The sequence below is a fragment of the Corvus cornix genome, chromosome 1 (assembly GCF_000738735.6).
Source record: "Corvus cornix cornix isolate S_Up_H32 chromosome 1, ASM73873v5, whole genome shotgun sequence".
Classification (NCBI taxonomy): Eukaryota; Metazoa; Chordata; class Aves; order Passeriformes; family Corvidae; genus Corvus; species Corvus cornix.
Window position 1 is genome coordinate 28,266,060 of NC_046332.1, and position 15,175 is coordinate 28,281,234.

Genomic DNA, 15,175 nt, shown 5'->3' on the forward strand with positions numbered 1-15,175 from the left:
TGTTTGCAAAGCTTTGCTAAATCCTGACTCATCGCAGCTCTGGGTCACATGCTGCTGTCCCGGCCCTATCAGGGGCGTCTCCATCCTGCTGCTGCCGCCACCGTTGGCTTAGAGGACACATCATCTCCCCTTGAGGTCCTGCATCCCTCCTCAGCTTCGTCCTCTCTCCTTTCTACCAGCACTTTCTCAATCTCTCGTCCACCCCTGCCCTAGGAAGGTAAGTGTCTCCCCACGGCCAGCACCCCCTCACCGCATGCATGTTTCTGGTGCCCACCTTGTGCCCTCCACACCCCACACGCACTTTGGGGTCCCTGCGGAGAAGGACCACGGTGAGCGGCATTAACAACTAAACTCCCCTCACTTCCTCCCCCTGCTCCTCCCACCTCTCTCTCCTCACCCCCATCCTTCTGACTTTTCTTTCGTATTTTAATTTCAGGTACTCCCTCCTTCCCAAGCCCCCCCACCCCCCGCCCTTTCCCCTCCCGGCAGTCATCATTTCAGACGTGAACCCAGGGAATTGCAGGAGCGGGGGCAACCAACGAAGATAGGTGGTGCTCCCAAGGGCACTGTCGGGAGGTGCTGCGGGATGGAGCTTTCCCGGGGGGAGGGGTGCTAGTGGGGAGAAGGCAACGCTCAGCCTGGGCACCGCCGGGGAAAGGATCCAGCCTCAAAGCGGACCAGCCCCCCCGGTCTCCCGAGGTGTTGACATAAACACGGGCGCTCAGGGAGGGGGAGGGAGGAGAGGGGATGTTTTCCTATTTGCACAGCCCCACACCACAGGGGAGGGGGAGAGCAGGGAGAGGAGCTGACAGGCAAGCAATAGCTGCATCAGTCACGACACTGCAGCAGTGCGGGCTTCCTGGGAGCAGTGCCCAGCCCGGGGGAATCGCAGCACACACGGGACTGGTGGCAGTGCCTTGGAGGAAAGGTCTTCACCGTGCTGGCCTGGCGGGGACAGGGAATTGCTGCCAGCGCCAGCTCCACAGGAAGGCACTGCAGCAGCGTATGCTGCCCAGCCTCTGTTCACGGGGGGCTGCACAGCCTCCTCTCTCTTCCTGGATGTGGTCTGTGGCTTCCCAGCTATGGCTCCATCCCAATCCCTTATCCCAGCTTATCCGCCTCTGACCTCCTTTCAGGACAGTGCAGCTGATGCCAGGGATTTCAGGGTGGTTCTGTTCAAAAGAGAGCAAACACAGGGGACATGGGGCAGCAACACAAGTGGAGAAAAGGGTTTAAAGGACTACAAGGGAGAGGAGATCATGCAAGTGATGGGGTGGGGCAGGCAAGGCTGGATTTGGGCTTGTCATTTGGCTTCCTCGGAGCTGGCTCCAAGAAGGGCAGGTGGATGTGGCCACAGGGATGTGACATGGGGCAACGTGACCACATAAGCAGAGAGGCACAGCATCTGGCAGGGCTCTGCTGTCAAAGATGGCTTTAAGCGGGGTCCTGTCCCTCTCTACCCAGTGGGGGCTGTTGAGGCATGGCCAGGACACTGCTGCAAAAAGAAGCTCACGGCTGGCTGCGCCGGCACGACTCTGGAGGAAGTTCCTGTGGCGTGTGCCAGATGGTGTCAGGAGCACTGCCAAAGCGTCTGATGGGGGATCCCAGCCCAGATGGACATGGTGGAGGGCCCTGTGCAGGCTCCAGAGAACCCTGGAGTCGCTGCCTGAAACTCCCCACACGAGAAGCTCTGGCTGAAAGTTCAGAGCAGCAGCAGGATTTCCTCACAGCCCTGTGATTTCCACCCACCCTGGGCAGTGGGGTCAAGCGCTGACTCTGGCTTCCCCATCCTGCTCCTCAGCTCCCCTCAGTGCTGTGATGTGCTGCTTCAAGCTCATTCCCCCCCTGCCCCTGTGCTGGCTGTAGCCCTGCTCACACACACCACGGGGAGGTCCTGGCTGGGGCTCTGTGACTACCCTGGCCTCTGCCAGCCCTGCTCAGGGTTGAGGGAATCATCTGTGGGAGCCAGGGGAGGAAAACCTGGCAGTGTTGGGAGCATGGGGGGACACACCTTACTGCAGCACCCTGGCACTGCACAGACCCGCAGCCGGGGGAATGAGAAGGTGGCATGGGAGGAATGAGCTGGTTTGGAACCCCTAGAGAGCAAACTGCAGCAAGAGAAGCTCTTTCGAACAGCCATCATCACCCACCAGCATGTTTTCTACTTCAGGTTTAACCAGGTGCCTCAAAATGCTAGGCTTCCTCACCCTCCTCATCCAACAGAGATCCAGCCCAGTCTCATCTGCTTCCCCTTCAGGAGCAGAGGGAAGGGTAAGGGTTGGCAGCTGGGCCAGGTCCCCGCTCTCTTCAGAGCCCTCTTTGCCACATCTGAGCGACTGTGGCCTCCAGCAAGATGGTTCCTTGGGCTGCCAGGCTCCACGCTCCCACTGCCCTGGCACAGCCTGACCCTGCAGTTCACGGGGGACACAGAGGCTGAGCAGGCACTCGACAGGGGGACATGGCTGGGGTCTGGGACAGTCAGGCTGGGATGGCTCCCCCGCCGTGGGCTGGAGAGGGGCTGGGGGTCCCCACTGGCTGGCTGCCCCCCTGCCCTGCCCATCACGCTTGGCTGGCTCCCTGCTCCCTGCACAGGGACGCAGCAGCCGCTTGTTGTCTGGCCTGGCAGGCGCTGTCCTCGCCTCCCGGCAAGGGGACAGGAGATGCCAGGAGCTGGTGCCCCGTCCTTGACGCCAGAGCCAGGGGCACCTCCCCGCTGCGCCAGCTGATCCCTCCCTGTCTGCTGCCCGTGGCACCCTCCCCATCCCTGCCATCCAGGCTCATATTGGGTGCTCTGCCGTGACGCAGGGAGAGAGGCAGAGAGAGCTCCCAGTTTGTCATCTGCAGCAGAGGGACAGAGTAAATTCAAATAGATAGCCAGTTCCTGGGAAAATGTTTGTAGATTCCTGTAGTCTGGGTGAATTTCTAAATTTCCTGGGGCAAATAGTTTTAGCCCAAATTTCTAAGCTCACTTTTCCTTTAATTTCCTTCTCTCTGTCAGTCTAGACATAGTAGGGGTGAGCACCACATCCTGGAGCCTCTCAGAGCTGAACATATCCTGTCCTCTTCTCTCCACAGACTCACCATGGCAGTCGAGAGGATCCATGCCCGCGAGATCCTGGACTCCCGTGGGAACCCCACTGTTGAGGTGGACCTGTACACACACAAAGGTATGAGGCTGAGGATGATGAAAGACGGAGGGAAAGCCCTGCCCACCGCAGCAGAGCTGGTGCTGTGCAGCAGCCTGGCATGCCGAGAGCATGGAGGGTCCTCACTGGTGAACCCCCAGCAGACAGCAAGCCAGGGGAAGAGGCAGAGACCAAAGCTCTGCTCATGGCTCTGCTTGTGCCTGTGCTCAGCAGCTCTGCACATGTGCCAGGCAAATCACGACAAGACAGCTGGCTGTCCTGTATGTGACCTGAGCCATGCACCTGCTCGTAGCAGGGATGGAAGGTTTTTTTATCATAAATATTTATGCACCTTCTCATCATCCCCCTGCTGCAGCTGTGCTTTTAGTCCTGGGGCACAGTGGAAGTTTGGTAGCACATCCATGGCTGTGCTCATGGTAGGGGTAAAGCTCTGTCCCTGAGATCTCTGTGCAGGTGTGTCCATGCATGGGTCTCAACTGGAAGAGCTGCATTTGCACTGGGCCCAAAACTACTTGGGCTGAGGGACGAGGAGCAGTGAGAGGCCAGAGCAGGCATCCAACCATTGTCTTCCTTCTTCAGTGAGGCAGAAACCTCAGTCTGAGGGGGAGGAAGCTGAGGGTGGCTTTGAGTCAGGCTGCCTCTGGAACCAGGAGGAGGGCTGAGGAACCTGACTTCCACTCGTCATACACAGTTCTGGGATCAGTGCAAATCTCTGGGTGCCTGACATCCAGGTTCCTCAGTCTGGAAGCCCTGGGTGCATTTATTTCTGCCACTGAGGTGCTCCACCTCTGAGAAGACCAGCCACGAGCAGCCAGCCAGTGGGGCCATCCATTTGCACAAGCAGCTGCTGCATCCTTCCCTGTGAAAGCAGGGCAGAAGCAGGTGCATGAGGGTTTTTCCTCTTCACCCTCTGCTTGTCTCACACCTCGTTTTGCTGTTTCCCAGGCATGTTTCGTGCAGCCGTCCCCAGTGGAGCGTCCACTGGTATCTATGAAGCGCTGGAGCTGCGAGACAATGACAAGTCACGTTTCCTTGGAAAAGGTGGGGAGATGCCTGCTCCACAGCTCATCCTCGGGGCTGCCTGTGTGTGGGGCTCTGCTGGAGGGTACTGCCCATCCATCAGTGTGACACGGATGTGTCCCACTGCCCTCAGCAAGACCACAGAGGCACAGACCTAGTGTAAAGTGAAAGATCAGGCCTCGATCTTCCCTTGCTGTCTCCCTCTCTCAGTCTCTCTATCCGTCCTCTCCCTCCCTCTTTCCACTCCTCTCTGCCTCACTCTCTGTCTCTCTCTCTCTTTCTTTCTCTGCCTCTTCCCTTCTTTAGGGGTCCTGCAGGCCGTGGATCATATCAACAGCACTGTCGCCCCAGCTCTCGTGGGCTCTGTAAGGATTTCTCTTTGTTCTCCCTTGTCCAACGCTTACTCTGGTCCATCTCTGTCCCCTGATCTCTGTCTCTGCCTCTCTTCATCTCACTGGGTTGACAGACATAGCGATGCTCTCTGTGAACCTGGGCACACCCCTCCTGCCCTCCATGCCTGTGTGTGTCCACAGCAATCTTTTCTCTGGGAGGAAAGGATTTAATGCTTCCTGGTCCACCGCAGCATCTGTGCAGCCTAACTAGTCCCCCCGGGTGCTCCCTGTAGAGCTCACTCCCTCTTTCAGCTGTGCTCCCCCTCAAGCACTGAATCACATCCACATGTCTGTGGCCTCATCCTGGTGTGGTGAGCAATGGTTGTATCGTGCAGGGTCTGGCACAGCCTTGCAGAGCAGTGGTGTCACGTCTGCAGCCTGTTTACCCCTGAAGACCTGGAGCCTGCTTTGAGGAGAGCTGAGCTGAAGCCACATATTACACGCCATGTAGCCATGGTTGGCTCTGGCCGAGAGCCCAGTTCTCTCCACCCCTGAAAAATACCCAACCTGGTGGAGGGCTGCCTGTGTTGGGTCTAATCTTGCTCTCCACCTCCCTCATGGGGATGGCTCCATCCAGTCTACATTCGCTTGCTTGAGGTTGAACATGTTCTGTTGTTCTGCCTAGCTTCTGTGTGGCCACAGCACCACAAAGCTCCCTGGAAGCTGCCAAAAGGCTGGGTAATTCCCCAAGGGAGTCCTGTGTCCCCAGTAAAGCGTGGCCTTGCCTGGGCTGCAGGGCTCCACCGTGGGTATATCTACACTGCACTGCAGCAACACCATCGTGGTTACCTGACCTGACTAAATACCAAGGCAGCAGTTTCCAGAGCTTTGTGTGTATATGTTCCTCCACAAGCTGAAAAGGTCCTTGTACCCCCCAGCTTCTCCATCAACACCTGCTTTCCCGCACACCAGAGCCAGCAGCTATTCCAATCATCCCCTTCTCAGGAACTATTTCTTTCTTGCAGGGCCTCTCTGTTGTGGATCAAGAGAAGATAGACAATCTGATGCTTGAGATGGATGGCACAGAGAACAAATGTAATTCCTCCCTCTTTTTGGCTGGGAAGTTATGAGCGTGGGAGGCTGCAGGGCTAGAGCAGGGGGCACTGTCAGAGCTGTGGTGAGCCCAAGCCTGAGCTGGCAAGGGCACCCACTGGGCAGGATATTTCCACCTGAAATGTTGATCTCCTCCTTTGCCCACAGCCAAGTTTGGTGCCAACGCTATCCTGGGAGTTTCGCTGGCCGTGTGCAAGGCGGGAGCTGCGGAGAAGGATGTGCCCCTGTACCGGCACATCGCTGACCTGGCCGGCAACTCTGACCTCATCCTTCCTGTGCCAGTAAGACTCCTCTGTCCTTGACATCTGCCTTCAGAAAGTCCAAAAGAGTGGTATTTCCAAAAGAAATTTCAAAGGTTTTAGGAGGTAGATAAGGAAGGGATATGGGACTGAAACATCAGCTGAGTGCACTGCACTTGTCAGGGAAGCAAACCAAGGCCTGAGATTTGTCAAGTTTCAATTGGAAGAAAGGAACCTGAGGAGGATACAGCAGAGGTTGTGGTGGGGGGCTGATTGAGGATCTCATTCTTAGCACAGGAACCAGAGAGCATCATGCAAACCCTCTGGAGCACAGTTCAGAACAAGGGCATATGGGTCTTCACACCAGGGGAAGCTGCCTTGAGAAACTCTTTCACAAAGGATGTTGTGGATGCTAAAATTTTCTCAGGGTCAAGAAAAAAGGTCCTGGAAGAGAGACTTACAGCATTGTTGATAAACACGTACAGGTTAACACCGCATAGATAAACACACATAGCTCAGGAGATCTCTGAGAGGGAAACAGGTGGGAAAATCCTCTCCAACCATCTGCTTTGAGCCACTACGGGAAGGAAGACTCCAGGCTTATGTGTCTTTGGTCTGATGGTTGTAGCTAATGTGCTTATGTTACCCTGTGGGATGTGGCACGAATGGGAATGGTGACACATCTGAGAGCCACCTCTAAGGGGTGCCAAGACCGGTTCAGCTCTGACTCTCTTATGGACTCTTCCAGGCTTTCAACGTGATCAATGGAGGTTCCCACGCAGGCAACAAACTGGCCATGCAGGAGTTCATGATCCTGCCCGTGGGAGCCGAAAGCTTCCGCGATGCCATGCGCATCGGGGCTGAAGTCTATCACAACCTCAAGAGCGTCATCAAGGAGAAGTATGGCAAAGATGCTACCAATGTGGGTGATGAGGGAGGCTTTGCCCCCAACATCCTGGAAAATAGCGAAGGTGAGAGCCCTACAGAGATGGGGTACCCTGCCTGGAATGCTATGGGTTCCTACGCTCAGCTCACAGCATTCCCCAGACTGATTCAAAAGATGATGCCTCAGTGTCACTGACCTCCTGTATTAGGAGTGTTTCTAAGCTCCCTCTCCTTGGGGTGGCCTCGATCTGTCACAGCCTCTCCATACAAACCTTTTATGCATGTGCACACTTTTACGAGGCCTTCCACAAACTTGTCTTTGAGCTGTGGGATTGCATTTTAATTCCTCCTTGTCCTTTTGGACACAGCCTCTACAGCTCCTTGGCATGTTTCTGTTGCGCTCTGGGCTCCCTTCTACCTCTCCATCATACCACCAGACTCTTAGTGGCTCTAGGGACCTCTCCAGGGGAGGATCCCACCAAAAGGCAGAGCTCTCTGCATGGGCTGACTCTCCTGACTGCAATTCTCCTCTCAGCTCTGGAGCTGCTCAAGGAAGCTATTGACAAGGCAGGCTACACGGACAAGATTGTCATTGGTATGGATGTGGCAGCCTCCGAGTTCTACCGTGATGGCAAATACGACCTGGACTTCAAGTCCCCAGATGACCCAAGCCGCTACATTTCTGGAGATGAGCTGGGCGACCTCTACCAAAGCTTTGTACGTGATTACCCAGGTGAGCTGCTGTGCAGGGCAGTAGGGAACCAGCACTGGGGCTGCGCACTGACCAGGCACAAACGCTCCGTGTTTTTGGAGTGGGAAGGGAGGCAGCTTTGACTCGTGTCTCTTCTGTTGTCCTTTCAGTGGTCTCCATTGAGGATCCCTTTGACCAAGATGACTGGGAGGCCTGGTCTAAGTTCACTGCTAATGTGGGGATTCAGATAGTGGGAGATGACCTGACAGTGACGAACCCCAAGCGCATCGAGCGAGCTGTTGAGGAGAAAGCCTGCAACTGCCTCCTGCTCAAAGTCAACCAGATTGGATCTGTCACAGAGGCCATCCAAGCGTAAGTCCAGCCCACTGCCCTTGTTGTCCTGTGAATGATGAACCACAGCAAGGTGTCACACTGTGCACTGGGTCAATAGCCTTGTGTCTCTACAAGAGTGTAGGATGCTGGGAGTGGGAGCACAGGGTCCCTGGATCTTACCCTGTGCACCTGGTGGCTATAGGAGTAGGAGCTACTGACTGCATTTCTCACTTCCTGCAGCTGCAAGTTGGCCCAGGAGAATGGATGGGGTGTGATGGTGAGCCACCGATCTGGGGAGACTGAAGATACCTTCATTGCTGATCTGGTTGTAGGACTGTGCACTGGGCAGGTAGGTGAACCCCAGGCCATGCACAGGCCTGGAGGAAAGCAAAGGGGTGTCAAAACAGAATCCCCTGCTCTGCCATGGGAAACTGGTACAAATCATAACAGTGTCTTACAGTGTTTGCTTTGGGGAATGCTTTACAGATAAAGACGGGTGCTCCCTGCAGGTCTGAACGCCTGGCTAAATACAACCAGCTCATGAGGTAAGGGGCTCCAGGGATGGGAATGCAGAAGAGAGAACGGGGGAGTGACTAATTGGGTGGGAGAAGCTGAAAGCCCAAGGGTAGAGGGGACTCGTGGGTGAAATGCTATAAAGACAAGGCACAGAGATGACAGTAGGATCCCAGGGAGGCCGCTGGGGCAGACCCTTTTCCTCCTCCTTGGTATGAGGGTGCAGCCCTGCAGGCACAGCAGCTGGCAGGAGCTGAGCTCCTCGGGCACACGTCAGCTTCCTGCTGATGAGCTGCCTCTCCGGTGCCCTGGTGCCTCCAATGCTCCCTCACTACAAGGGCCTGATGTGTGCTGTCTCTCTCCGGCAGGATTGAGGAAGAGCTTGGCGATGAAGCACGCTTCGCTGGACACAACTTTCGCAACCCAAGTGTTCTTTGAACATTGTCCCCAGGGCACAGCCACCCTGCTGCTCTTTCCCACCTCACAGACTCTGAACCCCCCTTTCCTTCCACTGCTCCCTTTTTTGCTCTTTCTCCCCACTCTGTCACCTGGTTTCCTCTCACCTCGAAACCCCTCGAGTTCAGGTGTCCCCGGCTAGATGTACCCAGGTGAAGGATGAGAGAGCGGCCTACACCCTGTCCCTTGCTGTGGGGTCATAAGCATTCCTGGATCTAGGCATTGTGTGTCTCTGTTGTTTGTGCAGGGCCACGCCTGGGCCCCTCTGCTCACGTGTCAGGCCACGGGAGCATCTGCCCGGTGTGTTCCCTCGTACGCCGAAGCATGTGCGGTGACCATCTGTGCGTCGGCCGGTGTGCTCGGACACTGCCGCTCCTGTAGCTGTGTCCAGCCGAGTGTTGCCAGCGGCTCGCTCTCGTTGTGCATGTGTGTAGGTGTGTGTACGTGTCCTGGCCTACGGCGTCCCTGTGCCCCAGGCGTGTGTCTGCACCGAGCCCCGGTGGGACCCGCGCGTCCCTCGCCTCCGCCCCGGCAGTGTCGTGTTGGGCTGTGCTGTGTTGGGCTGTGCTTGCCGGCAGCTTAGCGTTGAAGTGCACTGCTGTCCCACACCGGGTGTGTGTGTGTGTGCGTGTGTGTGTGTGCTGTCAGTCTCTGGCTCAGCACATAGTACTGTGGGGCAATATATTAAAGCACATCCGTGAACAAACCCATGCTCTCATTTGCTTCTTGTGACCTTTTTCTCTCTGTTCCCTTCCCTCTTGCACCCCTTCACCCTCCCCTCCGCCCACAATGTCTGCTTCACCTTCTGGACAGCCCCTGCTCAGCTGAGCAACAGACAAACTACAGATCCCTAAACTCTATTAAAATGTATTTCACACCTGAGTTGCCTGACTTGGCCTGATGTTTATCTCTAGATGCCAGTGTTTGGGAAATGGGAACGTTTTGCCATCAGAGCAGGAGCTGGTCACACAAAAAGGTAACAAAGCAGAGGGGACTGGCAAGGGGAAGAAAAGGCCCAGCTACCCTCATCTGCTTTCACAGCTTTGTCCCACAGCCAGACTGCTCTGACGGCCACCAGCTGGGAAACACCAGAGGGAAGGCATGTGGGATGACTTGCCCCTGTCGTCTCCACCAAACCATGTTGTAGCTGCTGTGCAGGGATTTTAATCGTGCCTTCCACTGATGTAAAGACCTCAGGGTGGGCCCCCAGTCCACTGGACTCAAGTGATGGTAGACTGCAATGGCAAGTCTTTGAGAGGGAAAAAGCTGATTGTCCTCCCCCAAAAGGGGCTAGTAGAGCAGTGACTAGAGGCGTAGGTGGGGTGTTAGTCTCTCTCAGTTCCATCTGGTTTCACAGGGGCAACTCAGCAGTATTTGGGGAAAGCCGCCCGTGCTCCAGCCGGTGCCCCAGCAGCCTGGGTGCCAGCAAACCCCAGCACTTGCTCAACAAACAGCTTTGTTCTGGACTGACTCCAAGGAAGGAGGGAGGCTGGAGGTGCTACTGTGAGAAATCCAATTGGAGAATAAATGATAAAACTACCTTGCCCACCATTATGTTCAAGTCAGTAGCCCTACTGTGTTCTTGGGCACACTCAGCTCCTGCCCCACTTCCCTACAGGTTTCCAGACCCTTGCTTAACTCTTGTCATTTGTGATGAGCAACGACAAGGGTAAAGACTGAGGTTTCTCAGTAAGTCGCAAGCCCCCTTGACTATATCCTAATGCAGACTCTAAAATCCAACAACAAAACTTTAAAACACTGGCATTTCACTGCTGATCCTTTACTAAATAGCACAGATTAAGGACTAAGTCCAAGAAAGGAAGACAAAGACTTTGGCACACATGCCCAGAACTGAGAAGCGGGTGGGAGGGAGAATGCGAGGGTAGAGACAGGATTGGCTTCCAGGGCATCACCAGTGCACACAACACACATCTCAGTGGCAGGGAATAGCTTGTGCCCCGGCTGCAGGCCGGCTCTCGCCCGTGCTCTCTGGGAGCTGTAGTCCGGGAAGGCTCTGCTCCATCTTCCCCCGCCTCCGCGTCCCCCTCGGCGGCACCCGGCACCCCGCGGGGTCCTGTGGGCTCCCCCAGCCCTTCCCCACAGTCACGTCTCCCGCAAAAGCGGTTGTGTGCGTGACGGCGCTGTTTTCCTGAAGGAATGTGCATTTTGGGTACAGGCAGTGGGCTGTCTTTTCCTGTTGTACACCTCACTGCTCCTTTGTTTTAGATACTGGGATTTTGTGAACAGTATGGCTACTGCTTAGCAATCGGGGCAGGTTTTTTTTGAAAAATAAAACTTTGTTACCTTTCATATTCCCAAGAGCATCTCCCTTCCCCTCCCCCCCCCCCCCCGCCCCTCCCATTTGTCGTCTTCTGTACAAGGAAGGCAATTAAGTGCCCGAGGTAGTTGGCGTTGCCTGCACTGTGGGAAGAATTTGTCAGGGAAGGGTTTCTGCCGCTGAGGCGTCATCACGTCCCTGTGTCAGGGAAGGTGTGTGAAAGCCCTGAGGGCTTACGAACACATCGTGAAAGCCCTGAGGGAATGGGGACACATCCCGCCACAGCAGTACCTCACCTTGGTGCCTTTTCTAAATCAAAAGAGTTCATCACTGTTGGCACGATGTACAGAAGGAGTACGTGATGCTGGCATGTTTGCTTGGGCCACTGCAAATACTTGTCCTGAGCCAGCACATCCTAAGATGCTTATGTTGCTTTCTCTTTGACTCAGTGGCAGAGATTTGGTTGTAGTTTCGTTGTGATAGAAATGTCCAAGCACTCGGCTATTCCCGCACCTGAGGACTCCTGTTGTATAAGCTGATGTCTCCATCAGATTGCTGTGCTGCAATGTGAGTGCAGTCAGAGTATGAATAACAGCACGGGGATGGGCTGGCAATGTGATGCTATCTGTGAATGGGAACGTTTGCTGGATTTGCTTTCTTTTACCTCTCAAATCATACGCTGTTTAGATTACATCTTCAAAGCAATGTTCAACTGTTAAAGGGACAATTTAGCATTAGGTGCTCCCTCCCCCCCCGCCCCCTCCCCCCCGAGCTTGAAGACTTTTTCTTTTTTTTCTAAATACATGTGTGCACCCATAAATGAGCTGAGGAAGGGGAGATGTCACTGAATCAGGCTTGTTGTAGAGTGCAGAGAAAAGCCTTAATGATGAAGAGCTACCGAATTTCTCCAGTATGTTCTCATCTGTCTCAAGAACAATGGGATGTTATCCAACCTTGGGAAACCAGTATCTTTAATATAGGAGGCTGTCAGGGCCACTGTCTTGATGAACATCTGACAAGAAGTCCAAAAAATTTGGGTGCTGGGTAATTCCTATGAGATGATCAGCAACTTAATCAAAAGGAGAGCATTTGGCTCTGCTGCTGGAAGACTAAATACAGACAGCTTGGACAGGTTGTCAGGAGGACATTACGAAGCTCTCTCTCTAGGCAGAGATCAGCATCCTAGAGCATTGCACATCTCGCTGTGGAAGCAGCTATAACTTGCTTCCTTATTCCTTCTGCCAAGGAGACTGCTATATGCTGTGTGTCAAAAGGGAGATGGGGCTCTTTGTATTTTTAGAGTCAGAGTTTCACGGGATGATTGAGATGAGTTGTTTGGAGGTCTAGACTTCAAACCCCTGCTAACAGCAGGGCTAGTTACAGATCTAGATGAGGCTGCGTGGGGCCTTGGCCAGGCAGTTTTTGACCATCTCAAGGTGAGGAGATTCCCCAGCCCCTACTGAAACCTGTGTCAGTGCTGAACTACCTTTAGGAAGGAGGTTTTCCCTTTATCTAGTCACAATTTCCCTTCTTGCAAATTTCACAGGCATTTCACCGTGTATCAGTCAGACGAACTTGGCTCTGACTTCTCTGTACCCCTCCACACCAAAGAAAAATAAAAAAGCTGAAGAGTGTAATTGGTTACCTTCTAACTGTTCTCTAATCCAGGCTGAAAGAAACAGCTCCTTCAGCCTCCCCTTGTATGCCACGAGCTCCAGCACCTCACTTATCTCATTCCCTCCCCCACAGGACTATTAGCACCTCTCTTGTGCTGTATTTCCCTGAGAAGGCTACATCCCAGCCAGGGCCTCTTGTTTTGCGGGCAGCTGTTTGTCCCTGGGTAGAACTGGAAAGCAGTGGGATGATGTGGCTGGAGAGATCTCAAGGCGATGTGTCCTGTCTCCCTAATCCGAGGGAGGACCAGCTACACCCCAGCAAATTTGATATCTGCTTGCCGAGCCTCCCAGCTGGCTCACAGACTCCCCAGGTCATACATCCATCCTAAAGAGACACAGCTAATAATGCTCTCGGTTTGCCCAAGGCCTTCAATCTGTTGATTTCAAAGGTGAAATAATTTCATTTCCCACGTTCTGCAGCCAGTCCACCTTGGTCTCGCTGCACAAGCACACACAGCCACTCGTGGTGCTCCTGTCTATCTTCCACCTGTGCTTGCCACCCTGAAACAGAGCAGAGTGTGGTCTGACCTGGCAGCAATTTGGCTATGAGGATTTATGAGTGGGGAAAAGGAATGGTTGTCCTGGTCCTGCTTCTCTTTTCTATCAACTCTGATGTCTCTTCGTAAACTAAGACCACAGGCCACCTTTGGCTGGCTTCTTGCAATAAACCAAAACCTAGAACGATTTTCATAAGGTATTGGAGTCTCTGCCTCTTCATTTATTGAAACAACAAATGACACTAAAATCTTGATAATAAATATAACATTTAAGTCAAGTTTTTGAACTGAAGCAACTGACCTGGTTGTGGAAGATGATGACATGAAAACCATTTGGGGCTTGACATTGTGGTTAAATAAACTTGGTATCACATGTTACTCATGCAGAAGATCTCTGCAATACCAACCACTGTAGCTGCCACAGAGGCTTTTCCTCAAACCACAAACCTTGGGGATCTGGGTATTTTGTTTAGCATCCAGAGAACAAGGATCTTGACAAGATCTTCTTCCTTCATGAATCATCACTTTGGCCTCTAAGGGTCACACGCACTGTGAGCTCCGGATGCAAGGCTGTCAACTCCTAAAGGTGACAGCTTGAGGCAGCCGTGACAACCGCAAACACCACCACCTCAACAGCAATAATAATATTCTGTCTTCTTGTCTGGGGCTCAGCTTGGTGAGGCACTTTGTGAAGCAGATAAACCTTACCCCTGTGCTTGGGATCCACAGGGCGTTCTCTTCCACACAGCACCTCTCCAAAGCAAAACGCTGAAATGTTTTGGACTGACCACACAAAACCCAGTGGGCATTTTTGCAAATGTTAGCCATGTTTTTTCAATCCCCCACACCCAGGTGTGGGAACCAGAGAGTCCTAGGGAACAACAGCACCTCAGGATTACTGCTGGCAGGGCAGAGGCTCCGAGTGACGGCCAGGACAAAGAGGCAGGCTGGGGAGAAGGGCGGATGTGAGAATGAATGAGGGCTAGAGACATGAAGCATGCTGATGTTGTGCAACAGGGTGCTTTGTGCCAGTGGGGCTGGCTTGGGAATGAGAGGCACCAAGAGCAACTCTGCATCCAGGATAAATAGTGAGGCCCCGAAATGGCACAGTACCCCTGGGAAGTGGGTGTGGAACACTTGCACTGGGAGCCATCGGCTTAGAATGGTGTTGCAGGGACATTGTTATTAATGATTTTTAAAGCATTGGGGTGAATAGCACTGCTGAAAGCCCCACGAGGAGACAAATACATCTGTATTCAGCGCCGAATTTGGACGCCGTACAGTAAATAGTGCTCGGAGCCATGTAACGGACAATGAGAATTGCTGAATAAAAGCCCGTGGAGAGCACGCCATCCAGCCTGCTCACTGAGAGGTCCTGCCGAGGAAATATTTTGGGATTATGCTTGAGGGCCATCAGAGTGAAATTTGCCCATCTGCACACGAATGCACCCTTATTTAAACATACAGCTGTGCTCATGTCCGTGAGACATAGCTCCAGGTTTGCCCCCAAGACTGCCGTGCCTTCTGCAGCTAAACAGGGCAGGAGGGGCAGCACTTGTAGCATCTCCTCGGCCCCCAGCCCCGCGCTCTCGCTGGCCGTGTTGCCGCGGCAGGCAGCAGCTGGAGCTGGATCAGCCCCTTGGCGGGCTGGCCGGGTGACAGAGCCGGCGGGCTCCCCCCTTCCTTCCCAGAGCCTTTCCTCCGACAGCAGCTTTTCCAAAATGGCCATCGACGCCATGAACTTGGCCAGCGAGGGGAGGCAGCGGCGTTTCTGAACAGCCGGGGGGAAATGTTTCACGTTTCTATGGCTGAGCCCCGCCGCTCCCCCGCACCGTGCGGCCGCGGGAGGCGGAAGGGGGGGCGATGTGGCGCCGCTCGGGCGAGGCCCGCGCCGGCCCGATCCCGCATCCCGCCGCTGCCGTGGCCGCGCCGTGCGTGTGTGTGAGCCGGGGGCCCCGCACGCCGCCGCGGCCGCGCTGTGACTGTGACTGTGACC

At 54.3% G+C, this 15,175-nt stretch overlaps 1 protein-coding gene across 1 annotated transcript; it reads left to right on the forward strand.

The window, feature by feature from the left end:
- Positions 1 to 42: 42 nt before the first annotated feature.
- ENO2 (enolase 2) lies at positions 43 to 9,610 on the forward strand. The gene is made up of 12 exons (XM_010396122.2): positions 43 to 217; positions 3,076 to 3,167; positions 4,092 to 4,187; positions 4,473 to 4,531; positions 5,524 to 5,593; positions 5,759 to 5,892; positions 6,599 to 6,821; positions 7,271 to 7,468; positions 7,597 to 7,798; positions 8,000 to 8,108; positions 8,246 to 8,304; positions 8,641 to 9,610. The coding sequence occupies exons 2-12, from the start codon at positions 3,083 to 3,085 to the stop codon at positions 8,708 to 8,710; spliced, it is 1,305 nt and encodes a 434-aa protein (XP_010394424.1). The 5' UTR covers positions 43 to 217; positions 3,076 to 3,082; the 3' UTR covers positions 8,711 to 9,610.
- The last annotated feature ends 5,565 nt before the right edge of the window (positions 9,611 to 15,175 follow it).

What these genes read in the sequence shown, in the direction of transcription:
- ENO2 (XM_010396122.2), top strand. Translation starts at nt 3,083, where the DNA reads ATGGCAGTCGAGAGGATCCATGCCCGCGAGATCCTGGACTCCCGTGGG. An exon ending in GGACCTGTACACACACAAAG is followed by an intron (nt 3,168 to 4,091) that starts GTATGAGGCTGA and finishes GCTGTTTCCCAG; the next exon opens with GCATGTTTCGTGCAGCCGTC. An exon ending in GTCACAGAGGCCATCCAAGC is followed by an intron (nt 7,799 to 7,999) that starts GTAAGTCCAGCC and finishes CACTTCCTGCAG; the next exon opens with CTGCAAGTTGGCCCAGGAGA.